The sequence below is a fragment of the Oreochromis niloticus genome, linkage group LG6, assembly GCF_001858045.2.
Source record: "Oreochromis niloticus isolate F11D_XX linkage group LG6, O_niloticus_UMD_NMBU, whole genome shotgun sequence".
In the NCBI taxonomy this organism is placed as follows: domain Eukaryota; kingdom Metazoa; phylum Chordata; class Actinopteri; order Cichliformes; family Cichlidae; genus Oreochromis; species Oreochromis niloticus.
In genome coordinates this window covers 13,372,855-13,388,727 of record NC_031971.2, presented here as the reverse complement: position 1 = coordinate 13,388,727, position 15,873 = coordinate 13,372,855, and the positions used below count along the sequence as shown (strand labels likewise).

At 41.4% G+C, this 15,873-nt stretch overlaps 1 protein-coding gene across 2 annotated transcripts in view; it reads right to left on the bottom strand.

The window, feature by feature from the left end:
- Positions 1-3,606: 3,606 nt before the first annotated feature.
- The window catches only part of gna12a (guanine nucleotide binding protein (G protein) alpha 12a), a 28,565-nt gene continuing 16,298 nt past the window's right edge, over positions 3,607-15,873 (bottom strand). For both annotated transcript variants that reach the window (XM_005460733.4, XM_003455953.5), the window contains 4 exons: positions 10,349-10,399; positions 10,066-10,266; positions 9,543-9,749; positions 3,607-6,714 (listed from right to left, as the gene is read on the bottom strand). In XM_005460733.4, the coding sequence (XP_005460790.1) occupies positions 6,553-6,714; positions 9,543-9,749; positions 10,066-10,266; positions 10,349-10,399 (621 nt within the window). In that variant the 3' untranslated portion in view covers positions 3,607-6,552. The remainder of the gene's footprint in view (positions 6,715-9,542; positions 9,750-10,065; positions 10,267-10,348; positions 10,400-15,873) is intronic.

Below are 15,873 nucleotides of genomic sequence, written 5' to 3'. Positions count from 1 at the left end.
CCCCGTCCCAGGCAAGGTATGTGGGGGGGAAAAAAGATGTAGGAAGATGAATGAATGAGCGAACTAAACTGACGCTTTGGGTGTACCTGGCATAAAACCATTTTTGTCTTCACTTTGAAGCAAAGTAAATTTGTTCAAATCTTAAGTTATTAAATCCTAACAGGAGGACTTGCAGCATCAAACTGTATACAGCACAGAGTGAGACATGGTGAAAAGCAAGACTTAAAGATGAAGAAGGTAAAAGGCAAAGATTTTTTTTTTTTTTTTTTTACACTTTGTTGAATAAGCAAAGACTCATTTCAGACATTTCCTTTTCTGATGTCAGTTGTTTATCCTGGTGAGAAAATGTCATTCCTGTGCAGACGAATGTGCCAGAGAGGTACTTGCATTTGGAAATGTCAGTGGGTATAAAAAAAGACGACAACAAAAAAACCACTACTAAACTGATTTTACTTCATTTTTATGTATTATTTTTTTTATTATTAATTCAGAGTTACACAGTAAAACAGAATCATTGAATCACAGTAAAAATGCTGCATTGCCTGTTTTACTCCAGCAGAGGGAGACATGTGCCAAGCCCAGCTCTGATCATTTAAATGACCTTTCTTGGTAAAGGCTAGAAGTAAAGAGGAAGTCGGCGGCTTCTAAATTGCTTTCATGCATTAAATAGGATTGTGCTTAAAGTTATTAAGTAACAGATTAAAGCTGTGTACTTTTTGTGCATATGCGGTCACCGTCCAAACATGTGAAAGTGTTCTCTTGCGTTCATCTTGGCCTGATTAACAATCTGCCCTCGAAAACACATCCTGCAGAGCAGATAAGATGTCAGACATCAGTTAATTCCACTGTCAGTGTGAACTTAAACAGAAGTGGTTTAATGATCTGAAAACCTGGGGTGCAGCTATCTGTCATGGCCAAATCATCAGCTAATGAACCACTCGTTCATACTTTATGCTCGTTTATCTCCGATTCAGCCTTGTGTGTGTGTGTGTGTGTGTGTGTGTGTGTGTGTGTGTGTGTGTGTGTGGAGAAAAACAGAGGGAGTACCCGGCTCATTATTAAATATCAGAGTTCAGCTGTAGGTCCAATCAAAACAGCCTTAGGGAAACATCAGCTTAACCAAAGTCATGAGACCAAATTCACTGTGCTGCACACATGCAGCTGTATACACACTCGAACCCACAGTCACACACACTCGCACACAGATAACAGATAAATGTGTGTGATGGCTCTCAGGTCTGTGGATATTGGGGTAGGCAACAATTACGTTACGTTACGTTACATTACAGAAATTTGCTGTAACAACAAACAGAGAAGTCCTCTTTAGAGTTCTGTGAGGTGGTTTGTGGCTAAAGATGGTGTTTCTACGTTATTCTTTATTTACTTTGGTTGCAGACACAGACCCTGTAATTTATTGTTACAAGTCAACTTGTAACAATAAAGGCAAAATAATAAAAATGGCTACAATCATCTTTTATCCATTGCATTAAAAAGCTTTGCATTATTTCCTGCCATTTTTTTTTTTTCTTGTGTTTGTTTTGGTTTGTTTTTGGCAGAGAGGTGAGTTGTTATTAGCAAGCTGCACATAAAGACTGTACGGCTGCAGTGCACAGATATAAACACCTATCTTAATTAGTGCTAATAACCATATAAATAATATATAAGTATATACAATATTCACAGTCCAAAACTATAATTTAAAGTGGCCACAACTTTTAATAGTGCAGAACACCCTGTAAACATGTTTGTTTATGCTGCAAACTTGGACTTTTTAACATGGAATTGATTCACATTCACAACCTCGAGTGGCCATTAACAGAACTGCACCGTGTGCTCTTTCTTCAGCCCCACACACTGTATACTGAACCCCCCCCCCCCCCCCCAAAAAAAAAAAAAAATGGATGCAGCTACTGTAAGATCACTGTAAGGTTTTGGACTTGTTACCATGTTTAGAGAGGGTGCAGTACCTTCTTGCAAAGACGCTAAGAAGGGCAAAGACACCAAAAACATTATCTTTTATTTTTAAATCTAAACCTAATTTTGAAGAGTTAAACTAAAAGTAAATCATGCCTTTGCTTTTCCTACTATGACAAGCCAAATGTTGATTATGCTGGAAGTATAATATCTGAGTAGTATTAGTACATCACTTATAAATACAGATATATTATTATGATTATTACAAGCACATGGTGTAACAGTAACAGATGGATAAACATATCTGTATTTATAAAAGACATACTAGGAGGAGTAATGATATATAAATGATGAATTAGGCACCTTACTAATACCTTTCTACTGCTTAACAGTGTGACATTACTATAAAGTGCCACCCAAATTTCATATTTTCACTTCGAAATAAACTCCTCCTTGGGCTGAATTGACTTCAACTATAAGAATATCCTGCACAGGCCTGCTAGTGTTGACTATGGTGTTGAATTTAGCATTGATACACAGGCTACACATCAGACACAAACGCTGAAGTGCAGCGCGGGGACGAAATGTCCTGTGCCTCTCAGCTTCTATAAACGAATGCTTCCTTACGTTTCAGAGACCACTGGGGATATATTTTTCTGCTCCCTGCTTTTTCCTCTCATCTCCTTTGTACGATACCGCAGGAGGCTGGTTAGGTTTTCTCTGATGTGTGCTAGCCTGTGTGTGTTTGTGGGAGTTTGTGCTGTGGGGTGAGGAGGGGGAGGCGATCGAAACAGCCTGAGCGATGTCGTTCTTAGTCTCTCCATTTTGGGATCAGGACAGGAAGTGGGCTCAACAGAGGAAACATGACCTCCTCCCCCTTCTCTTCTCCTCTCTCCCTCCCTCCCTCTATCCTCTTACTTTTCCCTGTATTCCCTCTTCCTCCCTTTGTCCGTCCCTCCCTCCCCCCTAGTCTGTGTCTACCCATTCACAAGGTCACTTCAGTGTTCTTTTGGAGCCGGGAGCTCTCGTATGGCTGTCACATTCATTTCTGCGGCGTGCCTGAGCGGACCTTAAATTACACTCTGCTTACTTCCTGTGTAAATAAATCTATGTTAACCAGTGATTTCTAAAACAACACTAAAACTCTGGTCTAGTTGTTTCTGGGCTCCCTCCCTCTCTCCTGAGACTTGGAGTCTGTTATGCAGCAGAGCTCCTCTGATTAAAAGCCAAAGCAAAGGTCAGACTCTGCTGGGTAACAGAGATATTGCCCGACTTCAGCTTTACTCTCATGCCCAGTGATCTGGCTGATGAGCTTCATGTTACATTATGTGGGATGAGGGCCTATGGTTAGCCTAGGTTGTAGATCAGTGTGACATTACTTATCAGGAGCTTCAACTCTCTGGCTTCGCAAGAGAGCTTCCCGTGTTCATAAATACTGATTAAACGGCCCCAGGACATTAGAAAAACATATTTGAATTTATTTTCCCCCGCGTTTCTCCTTCAGAGCTCAAAAGCATTTCTTAAAAATCCTCACATCTATCTGCCCCCCACCCCTCCTCCCTCAACCCCTCTCCGCTAATCTTTCTACCACTCTTCACTTTCCAGCTCAGAGGGTCTCGACCTCTTGCTTTACCGCATACACACTCAAGCACACAAAAGACGGCCACACTGAGAAAATAAAGAAACAGCGTGTCAGCAAACGGCAGTGTATTTCACCACAGAGCACAGAGCCAAGGCACTGGAAAACAAAAAAACAAAGGCAGAAGACCTCCCTCTTTTCATCCCCCCACCAACCCTCCCGACCTCCATCCTGTTCGCCTTTCAGCGTCTGCATCTGTTTGTTTGTTTCATTGCCTTTTTCTTCCCCAGGCGTTTTCCTTTATGCTCATTTTCTCTCGGACACATCCAGTGCAATGACGACAATTACAAAATTAAACAAAACGACAAAAAAAAGTTAAGCGTGAGAGGAAAACAAGGTAGGTTAGCTAACAACACCAACAGAGCAGTTATAGTTACAGTGATACCGTCAGACAGAGTGCCGTTTGTATTTTAAGATGTGCACACAGTGTCAGTCACATACTTACAGTAATTAATGTACAGGATTTATCAACACAAACACAAATGACACAGTTTTAATACAGTATCAGAACGAGGCGAGAGTGGAAACGTTCCCGGTTTGACTCGTTCGCCCTCGAGGCAATGCAGACTTATTACTCGGGGTGGGAAGAGCAGCCCGGCTGTGTCCGACTGCTGCATACTGAAATGCAAATCAGGGGTTTTCATTTAACCTCACTTGATTGGAGGAAAAAAAAAGTAGATTTTAAAAATGTCCAAAGTATGAGGGATGCTCCCGTGAGCAGTTTAACCACCATTAGAAATCAGTGCATAATAATAAGCATTACATTCAAATCAATCAAATCAAGACATCTTGATGGACCGGGTAATATAAACTCTCTTGTGGCTTTTTCGGTTTTTGCTCTGCACCTCCTGAACAAATATCTGACATTTCAGCTGCTAAATAGTCCACTATGTTCACAGGCTGGCTGCTATTTTTGTCCAGCTGCAGTTTAGCGTTTGGAAAGAAGTGCAGTGTGGTCGGTTTTTAGGACTTTTTTGGGATGGAAACAAGGCCATGAGTGGTGAGAGTGAACCAAACAAGTAATGTTGGAGACTCTAAAACCAAAACAATGAGCTCAAGGACACTATGAAACTTCATATAAAGCTGCAGGGAACTTTAGAGGAGCGTGACGATACACATATCTGTATATATATATGCATGGAAATTGTCTGAAGGTCAATAGGCACCAAAAATGCTCTGGTTTCCATTTGCAGTCAAGAACGTCTGACTGATGAACCAGGGGAACACATTTTCCGATGCGCAATTTGAAATAAACATCTGCTATCACCTGATTTTTAAAAAAACTGCATTCATAAACAATTGGCAATCAATGGAACAGGAAGTCTTAGATGAGATGATGACCGCTGATCTGTGGATTTGTTACCTCGAGCCTTTCCCTTTCATATACACAGCATTTACCAAAGCTTTTTTTATTTTAAATATTGGAACATCTTCAGTGAAATTACTTTAATTCCAAAATTTAAGCGGATTGTATTTTCAAAAATTTATATCTGTTTTTTTTCTTGTTTTTTTTTTTTAATGCAGCGGACATTTAAATAAATGATCTCGAGCCATCGTTTATCACTGAACTTGCATTTCTGACAGTAATCAAATATTTTGATTTGAAGGCAGCACTTCTTTCTGGCAGTTTCCTGTTTTCCTTACACGGCCAACTACTTCGTTCAGGACACTTTCTAGGAACTCATTAGGAAATCACAGACTAGCCAGTCACCAGAACGTGTTTAAACTCGCTTCCCTGTGGTGATTTTTTTTTTGTTTCTTTTTTAAAAAAAAGTCTGGCTTGTGTAGCTCACTTGTTATTGTCTCAGTGTTTTTGCTAGGAAGGCTTCCCACCCCGACTGCTACAAGTCCAAAATGGCTACAAGAAACACGGGGATAAGGTCATCTGCAGTTCAATCTCTTCATTTTCTGGCACGTTTACAGGACAAAGGGAACAGGAACAAGCAGTGTAACCAGAACCCAAAGCTTTTTTGTAGATTTTTTTTAAATACTTTTTACTATATTTCTTTTTATACTGCCTCAGGTCAAGTCTAGGCTATTGTGGTGGATCTACTGGGATGCTATGGGAATCACAGAAGAGAGAGAAAAGCTCGGGAAAGGCGTATGGATTCATACAAAACCAGGAGCTGCGTGCACTTTTCAGAGCTTAGATGAGACTCTAATTTGACCGTCTACTTCTGAGGAGAAGAACAATGTGTCTATTGTGCCGAGGAGGAGTGGGATTAGAAGAATAAGACTTGTTATCTGCAGCTGTTGATCTCTCGAACAATGGCGGGAACAAGAGAATTAACACAAGACGAGGAAAGAAAAGACGGGGCAGGAGAGGACGAGCGGTGTAGCGCAGCTCGGTCTCACTCCTCTGCTGAAGTTCATTGACAGGAACACTTGTGCAACCTTTTCACATAACACAGCATATGACCAGTATGGACCCCAAATCCCCTTCCCTCTGTCACGCGTACTTTAAGACACAGTATGTTTCAGCTCCAAACCTCATGTTTTTCCTCCTCGTATTCTTTCTCTGCGCTTCTTTCCCCTCCCGCGGCGTGTTCACACAGCTCGGGCTACATTTCAACAGGCAGCAGTCTGACTGGGTTTAGTGACATGTTGTCATGAGTCTTATATACATAAGAGAAAAACAACGTTCAGTGCTCATGTCATGTAGTTGGTGCTTTCCTCTACATTTTTTACACATCTTGGAACCTGTGCAAGGAAAAGCCCACTGTCTTTTTCTTTCTTTCTTTTTTTTTTTTTTTTTTTTACAGCATTCACACATTTATACAGGTTAAACATAGAGATTCCACAGGGGCCAAAATGTCCAGAGTTGCTTCAGGGCTCCACAGGTTCAGAGGTCACTAAGATCCACTCTGCGTGGGTCAAGTGATGGTTCCACAGGTCAGTGTTGCGTCGGATCAAAGGAGACCTTCTCAGTCCTCCAGGCCTGGATTCACGGCTGGTTTCACAGTTAACAGTCAGAGAGGCCTTCGTCTGTCACGTGAAGGTCACTGCAGCATTATATCTTTGAGGTTTTCCTGCAGGATGGTGTCCTTCACGGCGTGGAAGACAAAGCGGATATTTTCTGTGTCTACTGCAGTGGTGAAGTGATGGAAAAGCGGTTTCCCTCGGTTTCTCCTCTTACGACTAAACAACTGCACCAGGAACGCCTGGAAGAAGCAGAGGAGGAAGAGTCTTTATGTGCGTGTGTTCACATATACTATACTGATGTAAATGCACATCAGTTACACACGGCCTAAGCTTCAGATAATGAGGTCAATGTACAGTGGAGAAAAAAACTATTTGATCCCCTGCTTAATTTATACATTTATTCACTTACAAAGATTTGAATAGTCTCTAATTTTTATGGTAGTTTAATTTTAATAGAGAGATATTGCCCCAAGAACAAAAAACACACACACATTTACATAAAAGTTATAAATTGATTTGCATGTCTCCCACAGATTGACTATGTTCCACTGTGGCACACAGATTACAATCAATAAATCAATCAGTCAGTTACAGATACTCCTGACATCAGCTTGTCCACTGGACACCGGTCCACACAATCAATTTCTCCCATTCCAACCTCTCCAGCACCACGAGCGAACTGCTGAAGGACATCAGGGACAAGATGCAGACATACACAACTGTTGTAGTGATTGTAAAAGATCAGTCACCCTCGCGATCTGGAGCTCCATGCAAGATCTGTCCTCACAGGGTGAGGTTGATCATGAGAAAGGTGGTGGATTGGGATAAATTGCTGTGGTCAAACTGAGCTCTTTGGCATCAACTTGACCCGCTGTGTTTGGAGGAAGAGAAATGTTCAGTATGACCCAAAGAACACCACCCCCACAGTCAAGCATGGAGGTGGAAACATTATGCTTTTGTTTTTCTGGACGGGGCCACCTACTGCAAAATCATGCACAAGGACCTTAATCAGCCAAAACACTGAAGATGAGTCATGGATGGGCCATCCAGCATGACAATACCCTAAAACATACTGCCAGTGCAACAAAGGAGTGGCTAAAGAAGAAGCACAATCAGATCATGAGTGGCCTAGCCAGCCTCCAGACTTAAACATATAGAGAATCTGTGGCTGGAGCTAAAGCTTCGAGTTGCTAAGCGGCAGCCAAGAAACCTAATTTATAGACATTTCTGAGAGTTTCTGTAAAGATGAGTGAGAATCCCTTCAAACCTGCTGATCAGCTACAAGAAACATCTTACCACTATGCTTGCCAAAAAGGGTTTCTCCATCAAGTACTAAGTGATGTTTTGCTGGCACCTCAAATGCTTATTCCACTCAATGACATGCAAATCAATTTCAAACTTTTATGTAATGTGTTTTTTCTGGATTTCTGGTTGATGCACTGTCTCTGTCTGTTAATATGAAACTTTCATAAAGACGAGAGAGACTGTTCATTTCTCTGTGAGTGAGCAAACTTATAAATTCAGCAGAAGATCAAGTGATTATTTCTCCCACAGTATGTGTAAGCACTGCTCTAAACACTGTTTAAATATTTCTACTCTTGATGCTGCAATGACAGCAGATATCCTTAATATGGTCAACTAAGGCTCTGGCTGCGAGCACAGAAGCCCCACCCACCTGCCGTTTGAACCTTCTGTTTGCATAGGAGAACCAATCTGAAGGAAGGAGCTAAAACAGCTTGCTTCAAACAGTGGATAAACTGAGGGGCCTGATCAGAACAGTGCAAGATAAATAAATCATGCAAAATTAATCCAGTAGAGTCCAAGAATAAACATCTAGAGCTACAGTGAGCATAATAAGTCTTTTCAGGAAGGTTTCTCAGTAACCAGATAGCATGGAGGTGGAAGCCCTGCAAACAGCTCTCAGTGCTAAGCAAATGTGTTTCAGTGACTCCTTTTCATCCTTCATGAAAGGAAAGGAGCTAATGCTGCTGCTGAGTTTGAAGCGATGCTCTATCTGACGGTTAAAAACAAAACAGTGATCAACACAGCTTGCAGGCTGTGAGAAAAATACTGGTGTACTTCCTCTTTTATAACTAGTTAAGATGCTCACATGTTTTAAACCCTTAAAAATATGCTGAAACCTCTAATCTTATGCTTCTGCTGTAAAATCTGCTCGTCACAAAGCTGGCATCCACAGTGGTAACTGTGGCTAAGGAGAAAGAGCGAGTCAGCTAAAAATGGTAAAGGTCAGCGGTTCAATACCCGACTGCATCAATCTGCATTTTGAACCCTGGGTTTGGATATTAGGTTTAAAGGCATACATGGGTGGATGAGATTTGTAGTAAGAAACCAGTACCAGTACTTTAAAACACTTAGAAAGCTGCACTGTAACACACAGGTTGCAGAGAAATCCAGGTAGTATTAGTAATGCGCTCATTTTGAGTGTTGCTCTATAATCCAGCTTTTAGGATTATCATTAATTATCTTGACTTCAGTCACGGATGCTAAAAGCCTTATTAGGCAAGAAGCAACCTGGATTATCTCTTCAGAAACGAGGGAAAATATGAGTTGGCAGAAAAACAAGCCTTTAATTAGCAGTATTAACTGTATTTCTTTTTTAAAATAAAGCCTTGGTAATAAATTGATGTCTTTATAAACGCTCCTTTACATCTTTCATTGTTGCCCATAACAACCTACGTGTGTGATGATAGAAATTTCGGTCCTTATAAGCTTACATGTATGGTAAACGGATAGAGCCTTTCTACGCTACTGAGCACCCAAAGCCTCAGCTACCCATTCTCTCCCATTTATGCAACCCCTTTTTTAAGTAAGTTCTTTTTATCTAACATTCACACACTTGGGATTACTATCTTGCCCGAGGATATTTGGCATGCAGACTTCCGATTAGCAGATGACCTGCTACAGCGACCCATGTATGGGCAGCTTCTTCTGGAATGCATGAAAGTTACCACTGTTGCAAAGTTGCATTGAGAAAGATAATGGAGCACTTTAGGAAGACGCTCAAAATCTGCAACTGCGTTCAGAGTTTTGTGAAACCTCGGGTTACCTGTACGTCCTCTAGCCTGCGAGGGTCTCCTCTGAACTCAGGAAAGTTCTTGCGAATGTCGGCCGTGCGAATCTTTTCCACCAGCAGGTCCGTCTTGTTGAGGAAGAGGATGATGGACACGTTCAGGAAGAGCTTGTTGTTGACGATGGTCTCGAAGATGTTCATACTCTCGACCAGACGGTTTGTCCTGCGGTCCTCCATCAAGACCTGGAATCACATCGGCTCAACGTTATTCTTTGTCTAGTTATTTATTTTTTTCTAGGTCTTATCTGCGTGCCAATTAAGGGTTCAGTCGTCATCATATGACCGCTGACTTGAACTCGAGCCACGACTGTGGGAACAATGAAGTTTCCTCAGCGCACCACAAAGAGGGCTTTGTGTTAACCGCAAATGTTGTGTGTCTCTCTGATGTTTCTTGTGCATTTCGCAATCCCAACAGTCAAGAGACTCGTCTGACAAACGTTCCCACTGCATCAGCGTTTCATAATTGGGCTGATATGTGGTTTTTTTTGTGTGCATGTACCTGGTCGTACTCCGACGACGAGGCCATGAAGAGTATCGAGGTTATCCCGTCGAAGCACTGAAACCACTTCTGCCTCTGGGACCGCTGCCCTCCAACATCCACCATCTTAAAGGGAATCTTTTTGATGACAAAGTCGTGCTCGACAATCCCTTTAGTCGCCTTCCTCGCAAACAAAATGTCTTGCTTGCTGGGAATATAGTTCTGAAAAAGGATATGAGAACATTGTCTTGCAAGGTAAAAAGTACAGAGTGTGCTTCAGATTTAACTAGTCACTATGACTCACCAGTTGTCCAATACGATCCAAGTTATCCAGGAAGTATTTGACCGACTCACTCTGCAGACAAGAAGGAAAGAATCCATTACAGCTGTGACACAGACCCGAGTCATCTTATACGCATTAAGCAAACTTAAAAGACTCAAAATAATCAAATTACAGCTCTTGATCACATTATCGGAACGATTTCATTTCTTGTATTTCTTCCTTCTTTAATTCTCATTTCCATAGAGGCTGTCGTACTGTGGTTATTAATTTAACAAGACATCAATCGTTGCAACAAAGGACAGAAACCATGTGAACGACCACAATCATATTAGTCCCATTACATCTGCTCGCAGCTTGATCACATCTAGTTATCGTGTCACACAAAACCTGCCACCAGTCCGCAGCTCTTTAAAGCTCAAGATGACATTAAAGCAGCACTGATCCACATTTTCCAATCAACAAAGGATCAAGCAGTGACTTTTAATTTGAAAAATCGCGGTTACAAACCCGCAGAGAATATAAACCTGAGGTGCGGCTCACCTCAGGTTTATTTAGCGTTTTGGCTTCTTTCGGCTCATTGTGCTGGTGTGACAGCCTCATGTTGTGGTCTAAAGATCAGCCATTAGAGAGCAGAGAAAATCAGTTTTCTATAGAGGCCCACAATCACACCCCCACAGCTTTAACGCTGTTCAGACATCACGTTTACCGAGTTTGTAGCAGAAACAACTCGGATTTGCCCCAATGATCATTTTAGAGTAAACATTAGCATGCCAGATACATTTAACTAGACATATGTGAACGTGGGAAATAATAAGGTTGTCGTTATATTCCCATCATGACTTATCTGTGCATGCTTCATATCGTGACCCCTATGCAAAGATGCGTTTTAAATATCTCTTTGTTTTCCTCTTTCTAGCTCTCTGTAGAGCACTCTGAACGACCTTGTTTCTGAACAGAGCTGTTTGATTTGACTGCACCAATTTTCCAGCTGGAGCAGAGAGCTATTTTCACATTTAATAAACTTACAGTAAATAATCTGCCTAAAGGCAAACAGCAGCCAGACAAAGTTAAACACAGAGATATTTCACTTTGTGTTTCAGGACACAATAAAAATAATCTGCACCCTACCAGGTCTTAAAATTCAACAACATCCTAAAGGATAGTTACACTTTGTTACTTTATATTCATAAAAAGAGCAAAAGCAGTGTGAAAAGCCAAGTACATCCTTACTGCTTATAATGGTAATTAGCAACCAGGTGCACTTGATTAACTGATCATCAGCAAGTGTAAACACGCCAAGGAGGAAAGCCTTTACCGATGATCTTAAAGAAGTTAATTGTTTCAACGTGGGAGGGACTATAAAGCCATTTTAAAGTAACTTTAATTCCATCACTCTGCAGGGAGAAAGATTATTGACAAATGGAAAACAGTCAAGACAGATGCCAATCTTTGCAGGGGTGGAAGGTCCAAAAAAACAAAAAGCCACATCTCAGGCTCTGCAGGCCTCAGTTAGCATGTTAAATGTTAAAGTTCATGATAGTACAATCAGAAAAACACTGAACAGGCATGGCTTGTTTGGAATGGCTGCCAGGAGAAAGACACTGAAAAGAACATGGCAGTGCAGCTTTGCAAAACTGCATTTGAAGAAACTAAGAGATCTGGAACGCTGTCCTTGACAGATGACACCAAAGCAGATGATGTTTAGAAATAATGCACAATGCCACTAAAGACAGGATATCAACACAAACACCTCACACCAGCTGTCAGCACGGTGATGGAGGGGTGATGATTTGGGCTTGTTTTGCAGCCACATAACCTGGGCACTCACATAGTCCCTGAGTGGATCATGAACTCCTCTGTGTACCAAAGTATTCTAGAGTCTAATGTGAGGCCATCTGTCTGACAAGATAAAGCTTTGTCCTTTTGCCCTGTCTGAGGCTGTATTTACATAATTTTAAGACTTGTAGTGGCTATGGTACACAGATGGTGTCCTTTCTTTTTACCATGACTGTATACAGACCGGAGATACTCGCACAAATGAGAGAATATAACAGACAACACACTGCACAAAAGGTAGGCTGTGGCGTCACAAGGCGACCCTGTGATGAATTAATCTGGTCTCACGTGGGCACGTATCAAAACCTGACTTCCACATACAGCCGATTTACACGGAGAAGAGAAATGAAACCGAGGATAAAAAAATGTGATGAACATGACTTAATTTACAGGAATAAGGAAACACAATAAGATGGATCACGTGTCACGCTGTACAGTTGCACCATGTTCCAGTCTATAGAAAGAACATGATTCGAATCATTTCATATCCTCTGCAAACATCCACCGAATCAGTCATCAGGGAAGTACCTAAAAATTACCACAGTCTCTGCGCTGAACACACAAAACTTAATTTAGTGGAATATCCCAGTGTGCTATCAACTCTTTCACTTTAGATCACACAAGATTACATCCAAGATCTTTGCCGACTCTTTCTGAATGCATATAGCACAGCTGAAGTTTTTGGATGTAGCTTTCCTGATACTTCAGACAGCGGTTGGGTTTCGTTCATTTTTGCTAGCTTTGAAACTCAATTAGACAACTGTTGAAACTTGAGATGTGTAGTCCATTACTATGAGCACCATGTGTGCTTTTTTGTCACTGCTCCACCATCCACTGTTGGATAGTAATGTGGTTTAAGTGCACGCCGATCTTCACTGCAATGGATCGCGCAGCTCACTCAGGTTTTAAGAGGCTGCTAATTGATTTTCATGCTGCTTGGAAATGAATGGAAACCAGCGGGAAGGAAAAAAGTTTATTTGGTTTCTCTACAGCACGGGAGCTTGATCTTCAGGGTGTCGTGCTATATTCATGTCATGTGCTGTAAATGGGCTGAAAGCAAGCAGAAATAATAGGTATATGCATTTCAAACTGGAATCAGGCTGATTCCCAACAGAAGTTTAAAAATGAACCTTTCTCTTCCTCCCTCTTTCTCTTAAATACACTCAGATTCAACAGGAAACAGCTGTGTGTGTGAAAACAGGAGAGGAGAGGGGGAGGGAGGGATTAGCGAGTCAGACAGAATTCAAAGTTTGAAAGTCATTTTAGCACTTCCATCACACGCACACACTACAATATAACATTATTCCTCTTTAATGTCGTGCTGACAGCAGCTTTTTCCAGATGTTTCAGTGTCTTTCAAACTGATCAACAAGCAACAGTTAAAAAAAAACAAAAAACAACTCTTACTCTTCATGTTGGCCCTGACATGCCCCATAACAACCAGGAAATGTGACCTCTGTGTGGGTGAGATGTGAACCGGTGACCCCGCCGATGACCTACGGTGTCACTGGCAATAGGAAACACAAAGCCGGGGGGCTCTGATTGGTTCAGCCGGACACGAACGGCAGGGGAGGGAAAAGCAGGGAGAGGGGAATTCCCAGAGATGAAGGGATACGCAGACACACCAGACAGACACGGACACGCACGTGAGTGTGCGCCCGCAGACGCGCTGACACGCACGCACGCACGCGCGCTCAAGCACAGATCGTTTCCACAGACGCTTCAACTGCCATCAGCACAAATGAAACAGTCTGATCATTCATGCGGTCGAAGCTTCAGACTGAATTTATTTTATTAGATCAAGGATGGATTTTAGTGCCCGGTAATGCAGAGCTGTAAATGAATAAAATACAGCTCTGGGCGTGCATGTGGGCGTGAGCACGCATGTGTGTGAGTGTGCACGTATGTGAGCCCGTGTGTGTGTGTGCATTTGTGTGTGTGTTGAGTAAGGCAGGAGGAATGTCTCCATTCATGGTGTGAATGGGCAGATTAGAGGCTTTATTCCAGCAAAGACCTGAATAAGCTCCTGTTCTGTGTGTGTGTGTGTGTGTGTGTGTGTGTGTGTGTGTGTATGGGCACAGGTATATGTGTCACTGAGTGTGGAACTAAGTGCAGTGCTACTGTGGGTCAGTCCTTTCAATTCAAATAATAATAAATATTATTTTTTTATTAACTAATGAAGAATTTTAAAATTTAAAATGTCCACTGACCTTTCCAGAGTGTAATTTTATGACACCGCATAAGTACATTTTTATTTATTTATTAACAAAGAATGAATCAACACTGTTACACTTTATGCCCAAAAGCTTTGAATGACACACGATGAATCCATTTCTTGAGCGCAGGCAGACTGGCACAGTCATCGATGTGCTTGGTGAGTCAGGTGGAGAAGTTGCTGTTTGCCTCATGCAGCAATGATACAGGATTTTTAATATCTGATTTTTAGTCCTTTAAAAATCAGATATTTTGATACATTGGCCGATATTTTTTTCTTTTAGAGACACATAACATAAAAAGACCTCCCCTTCATTTATATGTCCATTTGTTCACACTCTTCCGACTCAGCTCAGTCTCTCTATTACTATTTTCTCTATTATTGTAGGGTCTTCACCGTACATGTATAAGGCGACTCATGTTATGATTTGATGCTAAATAAACAAAACTGAATTGAATAGATCAGCTGGTTGTTTGTTGCAAACTGCCCTCTAGTGGTGAATCTATGCAACATCACCACTGGTATCACGATTGTAGGGTGTTTCTCCCCTGTCTTCGTTACTTTTTAATTGTCATTTTTCGAAAATTTAAATGTCAGTACAGATTGATCGACAAGTGGCTAATACTGGCTAGCCGGGCTTTAACCTCCAGAGCTGGAAATAAATCAATCAATAAATAAAGCTGAGTGCCAAAAACTGCAGTTCCTTGAGTGGCCACTTGAGGCTGACTCCAAAAATGAGCTGTTGCCCAAAGACCAACGACACATCTGAAACAAGCATTTTTACGGGTGAGAATTTTTATGTACGTGACCTGTTAAACTGAATTACACCTTAAAGTTTTGTTATGGGGCAGTGCCGCTGAACTAGACCTGTTGACTATGTTCGTGGTATAGGGTGTCTAAATAATATGCTCAACCACCCAAGAAGTCTGCACTCTGGGTTACTTAGCATTAATTAGGTTACTCTGTGTTATGTATGCCTGCACAGTCTGAGGATGTTTTGCTGCTGTTAGCTAAAATTGTGCCTGCTGTCGACGTGAAAACTGCAGCTTCAAAACTGGAGTTGACCATCTTTTCTTTTCAGTCTATGCTTATTGCAGACAAAGAACTGTTCACAAATTGTTATCTATTAAATTTACAGTATGGCACACAGCAAACAGCTACATTTAAAAAGTGCAAAATTTTGCTCGTCGACCTGTGCATGATAAACATGCAGGCTGGGTTTGATAGAAGTCAAATGCAGCATCATCAGTTTTAATAGGGTGAGAAGTAGGAATCAAAAATCAACGATTAAAAAAAAATCATCGATTTTTGAATCCTACTTCTCTAACACTGAAGGGGAAGCAGTTTCAGTTTGGATCTAAATTAAATCCAGAAAACGTTACAAAACCTCATCAATGTGACAAATCAACGAATCTAAACCAAGTGTTCCAGCTGTAATGCTCAATGTGATCTATATTTCTGAGCGGAGTTCAAGAAATTTATAGAAAAAAAGCTT